The sequence below is a fragment of the Rosa chinensis genome, chromosome 4 (assembly GCF_002994745.2).
Source record: "Rosa chinensis cultivar Old Blush chromosome 4, RchiOBHm-V2, whole genome shotgun sequence".
In the NCBI taxonomy this organism is placed as follows: domain Eukaryota; kingdom Viridiplantae; phylum Streptophyta; class Magnoliopsida; order Rosales; family Rosaceae; genus Rosa; species Rosa chinensis.
The window spans coordinates 26,595,516-26,617,138 of NC_037091.1; the positions used below are offsets into that span (position 1 = coordinate 26,595,516).

General features: G+C 37.9%; 1 protein-coding gene across 1 annotated transcript; it reads right to left on the reverse strand.

Annotated features, from left to right (window-relative positions):
• Positions 1 to 1,205: 1,205 nt before the first annotated feature.
• On the reverse strand, positions 1,206 to 4,309 carry LOC112199855 (protein FAM136A). The gene is made up of 3 exons (XM_024340828.2): positions 4,125 to 4,309; positions 3,493 to 3,630; positions 1,206 to 1,600 (listed from the first exon to the last, which is right to left on the reverse strand). The coding sequence occupies exons 1-3, from the start codon at positions 4,251 to 4,253 to the stop codon at positions 1,418 to 1,420; spliced, it is 450 nt and encodes a 149-aa protein (XP_024196596.1). The 5' UTR covers positions 4,254 to 4,309; the 3' UTR covers positions 1,206 to 1,417.
• Between the last annotated feature and the right edge of the window lie 17,314 nt (positions 4,310 to 21,623).

Here is a 21,623-nt window from a genome sequence, read left to right on the forward strand (position 1 = left end):
TTAATACTTAAAATATAATTTTTAATAAAACATTATGATTAACTATAATTATATTTCATAACACATTATGATTAACTATAATTATGTTTCATAATACATGACACTCTTAAAAGAAATAAATAAATACATATCATTCCACCACCCCCACAATCCCAAATTTGGGCCAAAGCCCAAACTTCAACCCAATCAACTAGGGGCACCTATATTGCATTGGACACAAGTGCTCGCGGACACACTGCTCCGAATTGCAGGACCACCTGCGTCAACCATCACCGTAGTACCATTGTCCTCCGCCTCTGGATTAAATTTTGAACGAACTCGCCATGAACTCAGCCAATGCTCAAGAGAAACCAGAGCATGGACCAACAATTAGCGCTTACACCCTCCCCACGTAACCAACTCAATCACGGAAATCCAACTACTCCGGTAGGAAAGAACCCTGTCAAATCTTCATAAGACGGGAAAGAAACCCTGTGCAACTCGTCACTAACAAATGCAAGAGCCTTGATCCACTCGATCACATCCCTCACCAAGTCACCAGCGAAAGGCCAAATTCTCAAAACTTCCGATCTCCAGAAACTTTGAGGCGTCCCCTACTCAACCAGGTCTTCCATCCCAACTCAATTATCTCGCCAAACACAAGACTCGGGTTCCGGCAAGATGATGTCTTTTTGTATCTATGGTGAGCGCCCAAGGTGCGGACTTGTAGGTTTCAAAAGGTCGCCGAACGAGGTCGATGTTGGATAGTTGAGAGTAAGCAACGAGATGCAAAGATCAAGGTTCCGCTTGAGGACGGCGTTGTATGCAAGTCTTGAACCCAAAGCCATGATGGCTACGGTTTGCGAGGAGTTACAATCTTGAACATGGCAAAATTTTAAAAAGCACGATCTAAAAAAATTATAACGTAGAGTTTATCCCTATTATAACCGGCCGAAGTTGGGACCGAGAACTTTTTATGACTAAGGGGATGTTATTCCTAAATAGGACTTATAGAGCAATCATGGTTTGTAAAAATACTCATGCATACATTTAATATTTTAGGAAGACCAGAGAAGCTCCACCAGAGCTGGGATGGATTCAAAAATGTAGACAAAATGCAGAAGTGGAAATGGATGCAATTAACTTCAGACAATCCTTATGTTAAGATGATATCAGAAATGCTTATGATTAAGATGATATCGGAAATTTGATGCAAGTAATCCATTTCCAGGCATGCACAATTGCTTAGAAGTGGCAGTCCAGAAATAAGAGGAAAAAAATAAATAAAAACATAAACAACAATTGCTAACCAATGAGCATTATAACTTGCGTACACAACTGTTCTTAGTTGTCATTAAAGGGCTCATAGGCATATCATATCAATGAGGGCTGAAATAGATAGGGTAGATAAAAGCAGACTGCCAACATAACGGCTAACTTAATTGTTGATCGAAAAGGAAGACTTCAATCTTTCAGCAAGAAGTGGAAGTGTCTTTATTCCATCTTCGGTCGTTTGTTGAACACATGACTCCAAATCATTGAGTGCACTAGTTTTGACCTGTTGAAGCTTAGCTGCATCAAACTTGTCTTGACAGACCATCAGTGCCCTACTCAACCTTTCCTGCACACAAGATACACAAGAGTGAGGACTGAGGAGTCAGTTTGCTAGAATACAACCTAGGAAAACAATACAGAATGCATAACTTTATCTTGTATAATCAGCATAAACTACAAATAAATTTGAAAAAATAAGAAATAAACAAGTCCTTTTTATACAAAGTGGCACAGAACAAACTTGATACACATTCAACCAAAAAGAAGTCTGATCATGAGTGGATTCCAGATGAAATCACAATTAAGATTGTGATCCCTTCAATTAACTGATCATGTCTTAATGGACAGTTTAAGTATAGTAAACTAAAATAACACAAGAAAAATTGTTTAATTACTACTATCTTCGAATAAAATTACTAAAATATGGAATGGAAAAGTATGACTGAAGTAGCAAGGCCAAAGTTATCTGTACCAAAGCCCTCTACCACATCATTTGCTGACAAAATATTGTGAAAACTTATGTTGCCTAACCTAACTGCTTCTATATACAAAAAGAATACATACATGTCACCTATACATCACTGACTCCATTACCACGGCAACCTCCATTGTCATTAACAACTGCATCATTTATCAAGCCAAAGCTATGCTACAATTACTGTTCACACCACCATGACTGCAACTGAGTAGGTTAATCCTCAACAACTATGAATGCCTTTGAAAAAGAGCCAGTTACAGAAATCGCATTGACTCCGGCAAAAAACTACATAAAGGATCATCTTACTGTTTGTATTTGGCATGAATGTAAATGGTCCAACCTAAACCACTGAATACCTACTGCAGTATACTAGAAACATGTTTTTCAGGAATCTTTGCCCAAGTTCAAGAACTTTTATACATCATGATTTTGAACTTTCTATTACACATTATGTTCAGTTTCTAAATAGTTTTGAAATGATAATACTTAGCTGTTCACATAAAGCCGCTCTTAACCAATCCCTCATGTGTCTGTCCCACAACCCAACACTTGTCTGTTTTCGGTTTTTAACACAACCCTTTATCTTCTTCCCCCATCAGTTCTGCATTCCAATTCTTCACACAATAGTGACATCTTCAAGGACCCAACTAGCTTTAACACATAAACCTCTAAAGACCTCGTTGTTGTCACAGTGCTTGAAGCTTGAACCTACCCTAAGCTCTGAGTCCAGAGTTTATCTTAGCAGCAATACTTCTTCTCATCCACTCCCTCCTCAATCTTGTTGTTCTCTTTCTTCTTCCAAGTTCCAAGTATGTAACCTCCCCGCTGATCACCGTGGTCATTCCCGATCACCCACCTCTGACCCCTGTGAGCCTTCACTCTCTAAAGTCGGTTTGATTACATGTGAAGAATTAGAACTATGGGGAAGAAAGAAGGGGATATCAGATGATACAAAGAGAAAAGGAACAGGTGTTGGGCTGTAGGTTATACACGTTAGGGATGGTTAGGAAGTGCCGCCCACATATAGGCAGCCAAGCATCATTCATTTTGAACTATATATGGAGTGAAAGGAGTGAAAGAATATCATGAGGGCTATTTGTTGATATTTAAAGGTTTAAGAGTTTAGGCCTTTAGCGAAGTGAAGATGGAAAAAAAATAGTGCATTCACTGTCATGGGGATATCTTTTTGTTCCTAGTTTTGTTATAGACAAAGGGCTGACACTTCAGAAACAATGAGAACCTATGGTGGGAGGTCAAGCAAGGTAATATCTCATTGCGCAAGAAATCAAAGCAGAAAAAAAAATTAAAAAACCCTTGATACGTTGTGTGGATTTAATCAAACACTCAAGTCCTTGAAATTTAATCGTCAGTAAAGTATAAACAGAAACCCCCTATAGCATGCAAGACATTACAACACCACAAGCTAAACCTCCTACAGAGTTTCACACTGAGAGATGCAGGAGTAAAGAAGCTACACTTACTTGAAACTTGGCCATCTCATTCTCAACTCTCTGTTGAGCACTAACAACAGGAACGCTACAATTTTCAACACAATTGCCAATCTCTTGTTCGCTTCTCCTCCTATCAAAACACTCGTATGCACATTTAAAGTATGCTTGCTGCCAAAAGCAAAAATAATATAAATAGTAATTAAACCATTGAAAACCTGAGAGATGGAAGAAAAACAGAAGACATACTACTTCTACTACTACAGTTGACTACATACAGAATCTGATTATCCCTTTTATTTACTCATCTTTCTGATATTCAGATGAAACATAAACACATGTTTAGTTTCCTAACAGTCCAGAAATTTATTTACACTGGATCAGAATGAACCCCCAAACAAGAAAATGCAATAAATTAATTTCTTTAGTATCAATCATCACATCAGCAAACTCAATTTCAGGCATTTGACCAAACAGACCACAACTACGATTTTATCTTACAATAACTTTTCTCAGACACGGAACAGCAATGAGTGGAATACCAGTGTCGATCCATACTAACAAAACAAACCTCCATCCAAATTTAACCGAAAAAAAAAAAAAAAAACAGGAAGAGAAAAACCCCAATTGATCTCAGATATGCAATACCCATGAGATATATATACCTGGAGGGTGAAATTGACATGGTCTTGGACCGGAGAGAGATACTTTTGGGCAGCCGCATTCACGTCTTGTAGCTTTTGTTTAACCCTCTCTGATACTAATTGCTCTTCCATCGCTGCCATGTGATCCATTTTGCAATTCGGGGCTTTGGGGGTTCTAAAGGGTTTAGGGTTTTGTGTCGTAATATGTAAAACAACAATTTAAAATAAATAGGAACGGCCTTCTTTCTCTTTTTTATTTATTATTATTTTAATTTGGCTAATGTCCCGTCGGCTGTTCCTTTTTGGCTATGCTACTATAAAGAGAGGCAGAATTTAGTGTTCAGGGATTCACTAAATTTGAAATATCTAGAATACCTTTAAAATAAAAATATAAAATTATATTAAAGTTATTTAAAATGTGTTCAAGTAAATCTCTATTTGTGTGTCTAACTCAAACTCTAGGTTACTTGACCTAGTGGTAATAGGGTTTAATTAGAAGAATCTAGATATTCCTAGTCAATGTATGATTCGGATTCTATGCATTGTAATCCTCTATATAAAGAGGATCCCTATTATCAATGAGAATACACAGCGATTTTCTATCAATTTCTGTTTCTCTAAAACACGTTATCAGCACGAAACCCTAACCCTGAAATCTTAAAAATCCAAAACCCTTGAAAAAAAAAAATCTCTTTCAGAGTTGCTAGTCCCAGCAGGCACACACGTAGCAGCGCACGCCAAGCCTGCCGGCATCTCTCCCAAAGGTAGACAAACGAAAAAAGGGAAGTAAGCAAGTGGCCTACGTTTCAGTCAAAGGCAGCAAAAGAAAAAAGGGCACTCGGCCCACCTGCTAGAAGAAGAAGAAGAAGAAGAAGAAAAAAAAAAGACAAAAGAAAGGAGGGCACGATGCCCAGCTGAAGAAGAAGAAGGAAAAGAAAAAAGAGGGCCCCACAGCCCACTTGCCATCAAAAAAACCAAAAGAAAAAAGAAGAAAGAAGAAGAAGCAGCCCTAAGCCCAGAAGAAATAGAACCCGGCCCAGAAAAAGAGAAGCAAACCTCGGCCCAGAAGACCAAGTAGCCCAGCGCCACATCAGCTCAAGACCCGCTGCCACTTCAGCTATGGACCTGCAACGTCAACGACTGTTAACTTCCGGCGACTTTTCCAGCCGCTGCCCACCACTTTCCGACCATTTTCCGACAACTTTGTCTTACCATTTTTTCCGGTCAAATTTTCCGGTGACCTATTTCAAGGTTTTTTTTACTAAAAGTTCCCGTTTTTGAAGTTTTTATTTCTTTTCTCGGGGACTTGCAAACTCCTTTCTTCTACTCCCCTTTTCTTCATCACAGGGAAGACCAAATTAAGCCGAACTGTGGGGGTTCGTGCTCACTCCAAGCTTGGAGCTTGTTGAGATCTCCAAACTTAGAGTTTGTAGAGCTTGTTGAGATCGACCACTTACGTCATTGTTTCGATCTAATCCAATACCTCTTAGAATTGAATTTCTTGGAAGCGATTATGCTCAGAAATTCCTAATTTCTTGGAAGCGATTACGCTCAGAAATTTTATATGTTTTCGTGGTAGCCTTTTACGCTTCGAAACTAACCCTAATTTCTTGTTCTCTTTCAGGATGAGTAACCTAAATAAACTGGACTTTGATCCATTGGGAACAACTGGCTCTGGATATTACAAGTGGGTTCGTGATATTCACCAGCATCTCATGGCTGATGGAATCCGGGATACGATTCTCGAGCCTAGCCAGGACGTGCTAACTGTTGAGCTAGCTCAAGCTTTGGAAGCAAATAGAGCAGCCTTAGAGGTAAATAAGGCGAAAGCCATCATCCTAATGACTCGTCATATGGATGATTCGTTCCAGTACTAGTATATGAATAAAGAAGACCCTAGAAGGATGTGGGTCTCACTCGAAGGACGATTTGGTAACGTCCGTGACTCCCTGCTTCCTGACCTAGAAGTGAGATGACATAGCCTCCGCTTCTGTGATTTCAAGTCAGTTCTTGACTACAACTCGGAAGCACTTCGCATTAAATCCTTAATGGAATTCTGTGGTAAAAAAATTACAGATGCGATGTTGATTGAGAAGACTCTCTCTACCTTCCTCATCTCTGCATTAATGGTTGCTAAGGACTATCAAATCAATGCAGGACGGATCATAAGGTTTCATAAGCTCATTGGAGCTATGAATGTCGCTGAAAAGCATGACAACATCCTTGTGAAAAACTATAATTCGAAATCCGTGGAAATAGAGCATATTCCGAAATCCAATTATAGTCGCGCCCCTAAGAGAGGGTGCCAAGAGCGAAACCCTAATCTTAGGGATACTTCTGGACTTTCTGGTCCATATAATCGCTCTACTTAGGAATGTAACCGCCAAAATAGGCGAACACGGAACCAAAGAGGTAAACGTGGAAAAAGAGAGGGAGGAAACGTCTCTAGCCATGTTGGTGGCGCCACCAACACTAAGAACCATCTAAATGACGCTTTCAAAGCTCCTCAATCAATGGAGTCTGAGCAAAGAGATGTATGTTCTCGATGTGGAGTATCTGATCATTTGTAGAGCTCATGAAGAAATTGTCACCGCCTACAAAGCATATTGTGAAGCAACAGAAGCTCATGATTTTAGCGTTTTTCATTCACTTATCGTGTAACAATCAACACGGTCATCAAAGATGGGAAGTATTTACGTCCCGGTTTATCGTACCTCAGGGATTACGAGCTAGCTAAGAATCCTATGGTTCTAGGTCACCGAAAATCACTTGCACAAACAAATAAAAATAGAAAAAAAATGCTAAACAAGGCACCGAGCCTCATTCGAGCATAACTTTGCATCACACAAAGTCACATAGACGGCCTTGCACTAAGCAAGGCCTAGATAGGGCCGTGAAACACACAAAAGTGCTTGTCATGCTCACGCCCACATGGATTTACAAATGAATGGTAGTGGGAAAGTCACAATGTTTTATGGATTTTCATAAATGATAAATAAACTAACTAACTACGACATAAAAATAAGATAGATAGAAGGATGGGATGCATCGCATCAAGGGTCACCATAGAATTCAAGGTTCTCCACACAAATCTAAAATCATATGCAATGATGATGATTAATTCAAATAATACTTCAAATGTTTTGTCGGATTTCCATTTAGCATTAAGAGGTCGAAAAGAAAGCTAAATTGATTGTCATAAAATAGTAGTCAAACCCTAAGCAAAAACAAGAAGAAGAAAGAATACTTAGTTTTTGGCTACCCTATACTAGTCTCAAACCTTATGCCTTATTAGAGCCATAAGTGATCAAAACTAAATGCTTTATGTTTCGACAATCGATTATAACACACTCTAGCAACCATCACCACAAATAATTAGGTCGAAAAGAGTACTTGTGATAACAATTACCCTACCCAACAATTCCGAATACTATTCTGACAATCAAGGGTAATAATACTCAAAATTGGGTGATTGGAGAACCACAATCTAAGAAATCCAAATGGAAATAGACATATGCAATGGGCAAATTCCACCATACTCATGCTATAATCTAAATTGAAATATAAATTCCCCAATTTAATATTCCAATTCCAACACACCAAACATAGATTAAGGAGAGGAAAACCTAAACCATACATCTAGAGTGAAGAAATTAAAGCAAGAGTGACAGGACCCGCCCCGAATTTCACCTTGAAATCCAAAGTGGCCCTGCGGGGCCCACCTTTGAAGAAATTCTACCAAAAATTTGGCGGAACTCCCTCTAAAAGTGGATTACCCAAAACCAGTAGAAAAACATTTATACTTCTAAAATAATCTACCCTTAATCTTCTGGAGCCACCATGCTCCCTGAAATATCACATCTCCCATTTCACAAACATTTCTGAACTTAAGAATATTAATATCATGGGTTATCAGAGCAATTTAATGTACAGACATACAAAAGAATAGAATACAAGATAAAGGACCGATACTTTTATAATGCGGAAGCTATGACAGCTATGCCTCCACCCCAATGTACGCTCAACCTCAAGTTAAACTGGCCTGTAAACTGGGTATTTGAAACTGAAGGGCCCAGAAGAAAACATTTAAAAACCGTTAGAGTGAGTGGACGAAAAATAAGTAATTTCGAATGAACAAGTGAAACTTAATGCTTTCCCAAGTTATTCTCTAAAACCTCGCATGCAGTAACAATATTGGAAATACTTTTAATCATCATCTTTACTGCAATCTTAATCATGTAAAAAAACAAAACATCTTGCAATCTCTTAAAATCTCATCCTCAATCCTTAAAAAAACATCATTTTCAAGAGGCTCGTTTGATGACCAGGAAGGACTGTTGTCTAGTCATCTCATACCATCTAGGAGGGACTGCCACTTAGATGACGCATCGGAAGGGACTACCAACTGGAATAGGAGGCACTGGGTAGAAGGGACTGCCAACTAACTACCTCATGTCATCTGGAAGGGACTGCCAACCAGGTGACGCATCAGAAGGGACTGCCAACCGGGATGTAGTCTGGAAGGGACTACTAACCAGACTATTACCTAGAAGGGACTGCCAACTAGGTAATATACGCATGCGCCGAAGATAGCCTCCTCAGTAAACTAAATAGCCTCCTCAATAAACTGGAAACAACCTCTTTCAATTACTTGCTTTCGGAAAGAAACTCGCTGTTACTTCAATAAAACATTAAAAATTCACCGAAAATATAACTCAGGATTATCTCGCTAACTCAAATCACAATATCTCAATAAATCCTCGAAAGCATAAATCAAATACTCTGTAAATAAATGCTTTCGGAAAGAAATCTCAATCTAACTCGAGGCTGATAAGTGCGGAGCTCAAAACTCAAGAAATCTCGATAATTCAATCATGCTCAAATATTTGCTAAATCCTTCGTACTCGTATATCATCATAAAAACTAATATTCGAAAACAATAATTCTCATAATATTTTCTTAATCAGTCACTTCCGGAAAATCATTTCCCAACTCAATAACTCATAAAGAATTAGCTTGAAAATCTACTGAAAGCCCTCGGGAAGGAAATCCACTAAAAATCCCGGTACTCATAGAGCATAATAAATCTCAAGAAATCAAGCTCATAAAATCATAATACTCAATAATTCAAATAATAAATTAAACCTCAATCGGAAAATAATAATATACTGCATGCACATTTAATTTAAAATAAATGTTGACTCACAGTACTATTCCGACGATCATGTATACGAGTTCCTTCGTCGAGCAATAGCTCGGTACGTCTCCCTTTACACAATTATTTTCCGTGAATAACTATTCAACAATCAAATTCAATTCTCAAAATCAAATCCTCATAAATCATCTCTCCACTTCTTCTCTGATGCAACCCAAATTTTACCTCTAATACCAATTCGTTAACTTAAAGGTTCCAAGTCAGAACCGAGAGATATCTGACGGTCGGATTCTCGTAAATCAATAATCGAAATCCTAAATTTCCAGAAATTCATAATCAATTAAAAACTTCTCCAATTCCAACCAAATTCACATATTCAACCTCTACAAAAAAAATTATAGGATTTAACTAGCCGCTAAAAAAAAAAGAATATAAATTACTGTTTAAACGCCACCACTGTTCACGCACCGCACTGTTCACGCGGCGGTCAACTTCTTCGATGGTCACCAAATTTTGGCAACAGCTTCATCTCAACCCCCCTAGTATTTTTCTCAACTACACCAAGTTCAGAAAACAACTAGAACTACCTCAACAATTAAGAAAACGGTAAACCCCAATTTGTGAATAGTGACCGGATTTCAATCACAAAAATCCTCCAATAAATCTATGCAATATTATACTTAAAAGAAAACCGATGAGGTAAGGAAGAGATTGATACCATTTTTACTGCCGGAATCGGCACCGAAAGATCTCTCTCTCTTTATTTCTAGTTTCTGTCGTAAAGGATGGGGAGAATGGCTGGAAATGGGGCTGATCAGCCCCTTATAATTAAGGTGTGATGAAATGACCAAAATACCCCTCACAAGAAAATACCCATAACTTTGGCATACGAACTCCAATTTATACGTACCACACATGTACGTGCTCGATTTAACGTCTTCTACAACTTTCATGAAGGAAATTTTCTCAAATTTTGACCCGAACAAAAAACCAACATTTAGGGCCCCCTAAAATATCGAAACAGAGCCAAAAAGTAAATGTAAATGTCGTTTACCCATCGAAAGACTCGTAAACTGGTAAACTTAGCTTCGGGACGTTACAATCTCCCCTCCTTATAAAAATTTCGTCCTCGAAATTCCATACTATTGAAGTTGAGATGGGTGCACACGCCAATCCGTAGTAAACATTCACGAAGATGAATAACACATCAATCCTTCAGCAGTGACGATGATAAGGCACAAAAAAGATGTGCACGTCTGCTCAAATCATGTAGAAATTACCCTCAAAATTGATCTAAGACTTGACCAATTAGAACCGGGAGATCAACCCTTATAAGAAACAATCCTCTAGCTGAAATTTAGCCAATCATTGTGATCTGAATAATTCCCACAGCATTCTTACTAAATTTAGTGTCTTAGGAGGTAGATTTACTTCAACTCATTACTGACAGTCCTTAACAACTGAGGGAGATCATCGTCAAAGCATTATGTTTGAAGCAACCTGTAAATTTCCAGAATAAAGACTTAAGGCAAAATCAAGGTCGATTACTTGAATGAACTACACCTTGAAGCTACATAACTAAAATCAAATCTTCTTTGGGTTAAGTTTTTCCCTTTGCAATCTTAAGTCAACGACTGGAGCAGCTGATAATTCGACAATCTCAATTACACAAGCAACTAAAAACATAAACTTAAAACCCCAAATTTATCAATGTTCCAAGTCGGATACCCTTGTCTTACCTAACTATGTAGTAGTACATACTCACAAGTACACAACTCCGACGTCAAGAAATTTAGGTCAAATACTAGTCCAGATAACTCATACACAAACTATATATTCAGTTGGAATAGTAGCATTTATAAAGAGTTGAGTTTGAAAATTTATTGTTTGGACCTTGGGTTTTATCAAGGGTTTCAACTGACACTTGAAGTATCAAATTGTTGAGCGACTATGATTGAGTTGTGTTGTTAGATTTATGCTTAGCGAGATGAGGTTTGGGAAATTTTGGTGCAATCTTAGTTAGCGCAGATTAGTTTTTGGAATTATTGTTGTAGCTGGAATATTATTGAATAAGTGTTGTTGGAGGGCGGATCTTCAGCTACTTTATCCTCAGTTTAGCGATGACAGTATCGCTTGGGGATATCGGCTTTGAGCCATGTAAGGAGAGTTGGCTATACTCAAGTACTTGCAAGTTCGACGTTGATTTTTGGAATATTATGGTTTGGAAACGCGGAGAAGAAAGAATGAACTACTTTGCTAGAAGTTTGATACAGAAATTTTGAGCATGAACGGGTGTGTGGTACCCGAAGATTGTTGCCTTGTGGCAGTCAAAGAAGCTACATGATTAAGAACTTATAGGTTAGTTCGAGGCTACTCTTTGATATGCTTGACACTATGGGACCTCTACGTGCACGACATTCGATTAGAAATTTAAGCATAAACAGACAAAAAGCAAGTGCGGTTTTGTGGTTGCTAAGAAAATTGGTTGTTTCAGTCATGTGGGTTATCAGTGAACATCTTGTGGTGTTTTATTAACTGTTGGACTTTCCATAAACCCGTGTACGAATTGAAACTGTATTAAGGGTGGGTGGATGTATTATCACAATGTTGTTGATGAACGGAGTGGATCATCACCGTACAAGTTATATGAAAAGCTTATAAATGCTACTATTCCAACTGAATATATAGTTTGTGTATGAGTTATCTGGACTAGTATTTGACCTAAATTTCTTGATGCCGGAGTTGTGTACCTGTGAGTATGTACTACTACATAATTAGGTAAGACAAGGGTATCCAACTTGGAACATTGATAAATTTGGGATTTTAAGTTTATGTTTTTAGTTGCTTGTGTAATTGAGATTGTTGAATTATCAGTTGCTCTAGTCGTTGACTTAAGATTGCAAACGGAAAAACTTAACCCAAAGAAGATTTGATTTTCGTTATGTAGTTTCAAGGTGTAGTTCGTTCAAGTAATCGACCTTGATTTAGCCTTAAGTCTTTATTCTGGAAATTTTACTAGATGTTTCTGCTCACATAGTTGAACCATTTACAGGTTGCTTCAAACATAATGCTTTAATGATGATCTCCCTCAGTATTTAAGGATTGTAAGTAATGAGTGGAAGTAAATCTACCTCCTAAGACACTTAATTTAGTAAGAACGCTGTGAGAATTACTCAGATCGCAATGATTGCACTACTACAAAAATTGAATCAGACGACACCTCTCAGACGATGCATTACAGTTTTCCGCCGTCTGATTGATTTTTATTTTTTTAGAGATTCGTTTTTATAAAATTCATCGTCTGATATGGAATTATGAATTAGTTCAGAAGACGTTTAATGACAGAACCATTGTTTGACCCTAAAAAATTTGAATGGCAAGTTTCCCACCATGTAAGTGGTGCCAAACCACATCTCAAACCCCGAATTTCCCCCTACCATGTATTGATCATACGACGAAAAATAATAAAACTGTGGTCTAATCAATATGTTTGACAGAAATGAGGGAGATTTCCCACCACCATTTTTCTCCAACTTCCCAAAGAGGGAAGTCAATTGATAGGAGACAAACCCCAAATTTCAAATAGCTGCATACAGACCACATTTTTATAAAATTTTGTTGTGTGAGTCATTGTCCAAATTAATGTAGGTCGGGCATGAAACACTTCAGAAAAACAAAATAAAGAAAAACTCAAACCTCCTCACTCTCTCTCGCACATAGACCTAAAACCAAAACCCAAATCACCTCACTCTCCCGACAGCGTCTCCCCAAAACCTTCTACACCGACACCAAATTCATTGGATCCAAAACCTAGACCTCTCTCCTCTTTCCCTCTCATCTTCTACACCTATACCCCAAATCCATCTCTCCGATAACCAAACCAGTTTCCACATCAACCTAATCTGAGAGGAGCCTCTCCGGCCTCAAAGATGACGTCGCCACCGGCAGCCAAACTCCCTTGGCTTAAATCAAGCCTTCACTTTCCAGCACCAACGGGTATCCAATTTCTCTTCTTTTCGATTTTGACCTAACTTTTTGATTTTTTGAATTTTGGGGATTTTGATTTCTAATGCGATTATTTTCTTTGTTGCAATAAGAGGACCAAGAGGGAGGTCTTCGGGATCAAAGTAGAGGGTCCGAAGATCAGAATCGGAGCTCTGGTTGACGACGGAGGTGAAATTTGCTTTGGTCGAGAGCAGTGGTGGCGCTCATGTGATTACTGAAAAGAAAGACAAAGGTCGGTAGTGAATCGAATCCATTCGAAGCAAAAGGGATAGTGTGAGTGATATCGAAATGGAGATGAATTTCCGGCCTTATTATGGCTTTCTCAGTTTCTCAGTTAATCGGACTCCCTCTTTTTGTTGCTTCAACCTTCCCTTCCGTTGCCCCACTACTAGGTATTAATACTCTCTCTCTCTCTTCTGGGCTCTCATTTCTCACTTGTCTACTCTTTCATTTGCTTCATTGATTTTGTCAAATCATGAACTGTAACTGATGGTCTGTAACTGTTATATCTCTGTGAGTACTTGAAACAATTATTCCATGAATTTATGTGTATTGCTATTGTTCTTGCTTTCATGTGTGTTTTTGATTCAGTAGATTATTTACAATCCTTGGTTTTGTAGCTGCTTTACTGTATTTGTTAAAAGTCCTATATATTTCTGATTCTCTTGGTTGGAATTTGAGTTTACAGTGGATTGCAAGGCAACTCTTTGACTAGAGCACTGTCCCCTGATATGTGTCAATTAACTGGTCTATGGTACTTGTAAGTATTTTCCTCCTGTATTTCAACCAGTTTTGGTTTCTTTGTGTTCTTTTTGTGTTTCTGTTGGTATTGAAATTTCCTTTCATGCTCAGTGATGTTAGAGGCAATAACCTGACTGGCCCGATCCCCAACAACATTGGCAACTATACAAGCTTTGAGATCCTGTAAGAAAATTTGTTAAATTGAAAAAGTTTGAAATTATCCAAATCTCTCCCATGAACTTAAAAGAAGCTTTTAGCTGTTGGTTGCTTAATATTTGTTTATGTTGGAAATTGTAGGGACATATCATACAATCAAACCACTGGTGGGATTCCATATAACATTGGATTTTTACAAGTGGCTACCCTGTAAGTTCAATTTCTTTGGACTGTTAGTGGTAGTGTAGTGTTTGTGGAGTTCAGATGTTGAAGCATGTTTACGGTGCATTTTGTTAGGTCGCTACAAGGCAATAGACTGACTGGAAAGATTCCTGAGGTTATTGGTTTAATGCAAGCCCTTGCTGTTTTGTAAGTGATTTGTTTTAATTTTGAATACTTTAACTCCAGTACATTTTTGCAAGAGTTAAAGGAGTTTATAATTTCATTCTTGTTTTCCAGGGATTTAAGTGAGAATGAACTTGTAGGGCCAATTCCACCGATACGAGGCAATTTATCATACACTGGGAAACTGTAAGTTTGCTTCCTTTGTGTGAAAGTTTCATCAGTAATGCTTCAGTTTTATATCAGAACACAATTGTTTGTTATTCCAGATACCTGCATGGTAACAAGTTGACTGGAACAATTCCTCCTAAGCTTGGCAATATGTCAAAGCTTAGCTATTTGTGAGTTGCCTCATCTGTTATAAACCCATTGATGCAATGTTTTACTGATACAAACTCATTGGTGCCATGCTTTATGCTCTGTGTAAGAAGTCTCTTTGCTTATTATCTCTGCAGGCAATTAAATGACAATAATCTGGTTGGTAGAATTCCTGGTGAGCTTGGGAAGTTGTACCAGTTGTTTGAATTGTGAGTAATATTGTGCCACTATTCCTATTCCTTTGTACTTGTTTAAGAATACCTTCACATTTATAATTTGCGTGATATGTGTCAGGAATCTTGCCAACAGTGATCTGGAAGGTCCCATCCCACATGACATCGGTTCCTGCACTGCCTTGAATCAATTATAGGATATCTTATTCCACCACCTGTCTAAGTTTACAGAGCACCATAGGTTTATGCATGCTGATAGCACTAGATTTCTTGCCACTAGTTGCTTGAACATTTATTGGGTTTACTACTCTTTATTAGTTCTCTGCTCTCTAAAAAACATATAGAACTGATATATGTATTATGTGTATATGTAGTATAATATACGTGTTTGTGTTTACGTATATATGTGTGTGTGTGTGTGTGTGTGTGTTGTATAAATTTCTTTTATACTTGAAAGAAATTTGTTTTATTGCAGCTTCATGTTTTATATAGCATCAGTTTTGTATTACCTTAGACAGAGGACTATCCATTACTATTGGTTGAAGTTCAATGCCTTATTGTTGTCTATCTTGCATGTTCTTATGACTATATGTGCAATTTCTTATCTCTCTTGCTTATCTCTCTTGCATTCTGGATATTAACTTATTAAGCTAACATTGGTTTTTCTATGTTGATATTACAGATTCTCATGGCAAATTTCAGCAAAGCAAATGAAAGCAAGTGCAAAGCTCACAAAATGAGCTACCGTACCATTGAAGCTACATGCCTTGCAGTAAACATGGTATGAGGGCTAGTTCTTTTCCCCTCCATCTTCCTTTTACATCTATTTTTAGAAAGTTATGATCTGTGCTATGAGGGGTCAGTATATATAACTTATTTCTCTTCTTATGGTAGTTGATTGAATACTGGGAATGAATGTTATCATTCTTTCTTGTTTTCCTTTAATTAGCTAACAACATATATAGCACTACTTGCTGTTACCGATCAAGAACTTAATTGATAATGTGCTAATGACAAAAAGGTGAATTATTCTGTATCTTTATCCTTATTGTTTTTGAAGTATATGTCTCGACTTCAGATATTAACTTGTACATGCTTGCTTCAGATAGTACTGGATTTTGATACTAAATGAAAACTGGTACTTTCTGAAACTTGTTTTATATTTGTATACTCATGTGAACAAGTATGAGTCATAAAATGTCTGCAATTATCTCACATGTGGGGCTTAAACTGTATCTGATCTGGGTGCGTCGTTGATTGTTTTGTGATCAATCCAGTTTGTGATGCTTTATATGATAGGTTGGTTACTTCAGTTGCGTACTGAGATTTCTGGCTGGGCCAGAAAAGCTGGCAGATTTTGGTAGTGTTGCAAGTATATTTCATCTGTTGGGCCTTGTTTGTCTAGAAAAACGATACATGTTAGCCATTTCCAGTAGGTTTATTTCACATTCTCCACCTTGTATTAATCATAGATGAGCTAATCTTATGGGTTAATAGATGGGAACAATTTCTATACATTGTATTAATGACCAATTTCACCAATACTAAATGTTAACAAAAAGTAATGTTTGTTTAATGATTGCAGCTTTTAACATCAATTGGAAACTTCTGCCCCTATTCAATTGCTGTTGGAATGGTTATTGGGATATCACTTGGAACTCAGAGAAGGACTGCCCATTCTTACTGGTGCCAACACCAAGCTAAGCAACATGGCAAGTATCAGGGATGTGTGCCAAGGATCACAGACAGTAGCTTGACTAGTAGACATGGAGCTGCAAGGTACTCGGCCATTGCATGATGTAGAAAATAGCAAAAGTTGATAGAAACAGAGAAAGAAGACAAATGTACAAATGACCCTCTTAAATTTGTGTATGAATACTTGGGAAATACTACCTATTTGATATCAATTTATTGAATTCATTTTACATTTGGTGGGATTTGAATTAATTTGATTGTTGTATATTTTGTCCAACATGTTATAGCACAATTGTAAAAGCTCAATGTGTCGTCTTCAAGCACAAATACATTTAATTTTAGTCTTCACACCACACTTTTTGTCAAAAGAACTGTAGAGTGTATACAATAGTCATGATGGCTACAGAATAAAAATTGTCATCTGAATAGAAGTCACACAACGGCCATAAAATAAAGTGACTTCTGAATCGCAATCACACAACAGTTTCTAAAGTCGCCCGTTGTCTGAAGAACAGTCACACAACAACTAATGCTATCGATAGGCTGCTGCCATGTTGCCTACATGATGTCGACAGGCTGCCGATCCCTTCACACGACGGTTCCCTACAATGAACCTTCATCAGACGGCGCCTCGATATACGACGGTTTAGCTCCATATCAGACGACAGTTTTTAGCCGTTGTCTGATTCAATTTTTGTAGTAGTGTTGGCTAGATTTCAGCTAGAGGATTGTTTCTTATAAGGGTTGATCTCCCTGTTCTAATTGGTCAAGTCTTGGATCAGTTTTGAAGGTAATTTCTACATAATTTCAGCAGACTTGCACATCTTTTTTGTCCCTTATCATCGCCACTGCTGTAGGATTGATGTGTTATTCATCTTCGTGAATGTTTACTACGGATTGGCGTGTGCACCCATCTCAACTTCAACAATATGGAATTTTGAGGACGAAATTTTTATAAAGATGAGAGATTGCAACGTCCCGAACCTAAATTTATCAGTTTACGAGTCTTTCGATGGGTAAACGACATTTACATTTACTTTTTGGCTCTGTTTCGATATTTATGGGGCCCTAAAAGTTGGCTTTTTGTTCGGATCAAAATTTGAGAAAATTTCCTTCATGAAAGTTGTAGAGGACGTTAAATCGAGCGCGTGCATCTGTGGTACATATAAATTGGAGTTCGTATGCCAAAGTTATGGGTATTTTCGTGTGAGAAGTATTTTGGTCATTTCATCACACCTTAATTATAAGGGGCTGATCAGCCCCATTTCCAGCCATTCTCCCCATCCTTTACGACAGAAACCAGAGAGAGAGAGAGATCTTCCGGCGCCGATTCTGGCAATTTCCGGCAGCAAAAATGGTATCAATCTCTTCCTTGCCTCATGGGTTTTCTTTTAAGTATAATATTGCATAGATTTATTGGAGAATTTTTGAGATTGAAATCTGGCCACTATTCACAAATAGGAGTTTACCGTTTTCTTAATTGTTGAGGTAGTTCTAGTTGTTTTCTGAACTTGGTGTAGTTGAGAAAAATGCTAGGGGGGTTGAGATGAAGCTGCTGCCAAAATTTGGTGACCATCGGAGAAGTTGACCGCCGCGTAAACAGTGCGGTGCGTGAACAGTGGTGGCGTTTAAACAGTAATTTATATTCTTTTTTTTTTTAGCTAGTTAAATCCTATAATTTTTTTGTAAAGGTTGAATATGTGAATTTGGTTGGAATTGGAGAAGTTTTTAATCGATTATGAATTTCTGAAAATTTAGGATTTAACTAGTTAAAAAAAAAAAAAGAATATAAATTACTGTTTAAACGCCACCACTGTTCACGAGGCAGTCAACTTCTCCGATGGTCACCAAATTTTGGCAGCAGCTTCATCTCAACCCCCCTAGCATTTTTCTCAACTACATCAAGTTCAGAAAACAACTAGAACTACCTCAACAATTAAGAAAACGGTAAACCCCAATTTGTGAATAGTGGCCGGATTTCAATCTCAAAAATTGTCCAATAAATCTTTGCAATATTATACTTAAAAGAAAACCCATGAGATAAGGAAGAGATTGATACCATTTTTGCTGCCGGAAATTGCCGGAATCGGAGCCGGAAGATTTCTTTCTTTCTTTCTTTCTCTCTCTCTCTCTCTCTCTTTTTCTTTCTGGTTTCTATCATAAAGGATGGGGAGAATGGCTGGAAATGGGGCTGATCAGCCCCTTATAATTAAGGAGTGATGAAATGACCAAAATACCCCTCACATGAAAATACCCATAACTTTGGCATACGAACTCCAATTTATACGTACCACACATGCACATGCTCGATTTAATGTCCTCTACAACTTTCATGAAGGAAATTTTCTCAAATTTTGACCCGAATAAAAAGCCAACTTTTAGGGCCCCCTAAAATATCGAAACAGAGCAAAAAAGTAAATGTAAATGTCGTTTACCCATCGAAAGACTCGTAAACTGGTAAATTTTGGTTCGGGACGTTTTAAAGAGTACACAAATCATATGAATAAACATCAATTTTATTGATTCCTCAACAAAACCTCAACAAAACCATACAAAACTAAACTTGGGTTTCAAAACCCTAAAACCATGAGAGGGATCACACACAAGTATATATCATTACACATCAAACAACACCATAAGCAAGAAATAAGAGAGAGAAAGAAGAGGGAAAGAGAGGAGAAATCCATGAAAGTTAAGGCAAAGCTTGTCACTAGCTATTGCCATAACTTCATGGCTTCTCTTGCTACCCTTATGAAGCCATGGTGTATAGATGGTGGCCTAGATACCGGAAATGTGTGTGCCTCCTCCTTGTGCACGCTTACATGTGAAGAAAGGGGGATGAATAAGTGAAGAAGAGGTGAGAAGGGAGAGATCTCCCAAATTCGGCCAAAAGGCCTAGCGTGTAGAAAAATGGGTCTTAAGCTTGTGAAATGTGTGTGCAAAGGTACTTAAATACCCCCTTGGGTTCAAGGGTCAAGATTGGACTTGTACCCTAGATCCAATGGCTCAAAGACAAGTAGAAAATGGGTAAAATGAAAAGACTAAAACAACCTAATAAAAATGTAGAGAATTAGAAGATTAGAAAACATTTTGGAAAATATAAAGAAAACCGGAGGGTAAAAGTGTAAGTGAGTGTGTGCCTAGTGTGAACACAAATAAATATCTCCATCCACATGTGTGATGTGTGTGAGGTGTGTGGTCCACTAATTATTATTGTTATTACATCAATTTTGAATTTGAAATTTAAATACAAAGATGTAATACAAATGGGCTTGGGTCTTCACTTGTGTGCTTCTTTGGTCTTGGGCCTTGAACTTCTTGCTATTGGACCAAGTTGTCGGTTGACCTGATGGTCAATCAGTTGACTTTTTGTCCTTTAGTCGGAGTTGACTTTTTGCTCAAATTCGCTCTTTGTTTCATCTTTTTCTTCTCTTGACCATAATTTCCTACAAATGAAGAAAACAAAGTAATACTACAAAATAATGCTTGAGTATTTGTTAATTTCAAGGTAATTAGGGCTAGAAACACATGTAAATCGCATGTGAATCAGCTCACGATGTGGAACAAGAATATCAAGAAGATGATCTAGAGTGAAGGGTTGAAGACTACAAATCTGGCTGGGATCAATAGATCGCCAATTCTGTTTAAGTCTTTATTTTTCCAAGAGATGTAATAGGCAATTGCCATATATTTTTGTAGTATATGCCAATGGTTAAGTCTTTCTTCAAAGTAGGCTCACCCAAAGTAAGTGTGATGTCTAGGAAGGTTCTGAGATTAGTGGTACTTAAGCGAGCCTTGCTCCACCGACATCTCTCTACTCACCTGGTCACATTTATTTTGGAATTACCGAAAGAAGTTAGACGACTACCATTGTTTTGCATTAGATAGCATTTTGGATTAGATTTTCTTTGGTCAAAGAGACAATGATGTAACTCTGTTGGCTTATGAATAAAATTTCGAGTTCTTTTCATTATGACTCCATTTTGATTCTGAGCATATTATTTTGTGATTACGATGGCTGGGCCATCGATATTAATTCAAGGACATGGAATAGCCCAAGTTTCACTTGCCAAATGACACCTTGATTACTGTCACAGAAATTCTCTAAGCTCTTAGGGCAAATCGTACCCTATGAATAGCCAACGGATTCCATGCGAAAACGCATGTAGAGAACGGAAATGAGTTCTTTTGCAATATCTCTAATGATTAAAGGCGCATCTTAGAGAAGTTTATGTGTCTCTCTAGCGGACTCTATGTCACTATTCGAGCTATTAATCCAATAAAAGTTATGAGAGAAGATCTCTTGGATTTAAACACATATTGGCTTTGTCACGACAGGATAGATCATCCTAGTCATGATATGATGATCCGTCTACAAAAGACTTCACATGGACATCCATTCTCTCAAGCACAACGAAGCATGAATCAAAAGTTGATTCCTGGACTAAGTGTGACTGCCGCTGCTGCCTCTGGCGTCGCCGCTATCCACCACTAGCCTAGGGCTGGCACAGTTCCTATCCATGGCGCCATGGATGGCGTCCATCATGGTGATGCTGCAATCACCAACTTTGCTTTTAATAGCATTTCAGACGCTCAGGCCCAACCAAAATCCTCATTGGTTGCTTCTAAAGCCTCACGCTTGCTTTACAAAGCCCGTTCCTTAGGGAAATTAGGACTGAGACTGTCCTATGCAAAGGATATGAAAATACTCATTGTGTTCTTACATAGAGTCCGTGGGGATTCTGTGGATTAATTCAACCAACTCGCAGACGTTTAAATATCTCATGATGTTGGTTGACTGGCAAACACGCTGGTCACGTGTTGTGCCATTGTCCACCTAAAAATGCTATTTATGCTACACTCCTAGCACATATCATATGACAACGGGCTCACTCCCCGAATCATCATATTCAGTCAATTGGATTTGACATTGCT

Excerpts from the sequence above, each read along its gene's own strand:
- LOC112199855 (XM_024340828.2), bottom strand. The coding sequence starts at position 4,253 with ATGGATCACATGGCAGCGATGGAAGAGCAATTAGTATCAGAGAGGGTT. Across the intron at positions 3,631-4,124 it reads ATGTCAATTTCACCCTCCAG|CAAGCATACTTTAAATGTGC; the intron begins GTATATATATCT and ends TGCTTTTGGCAG. Across the intron at positions 1,601-3,492 it reads ATGAGATGGCCAAGTTTCAA|GAAAGGTTGAGTAGGGCACT; the intron begins GTAAGTGTAGCT and ends TCTTGTGTGCAG.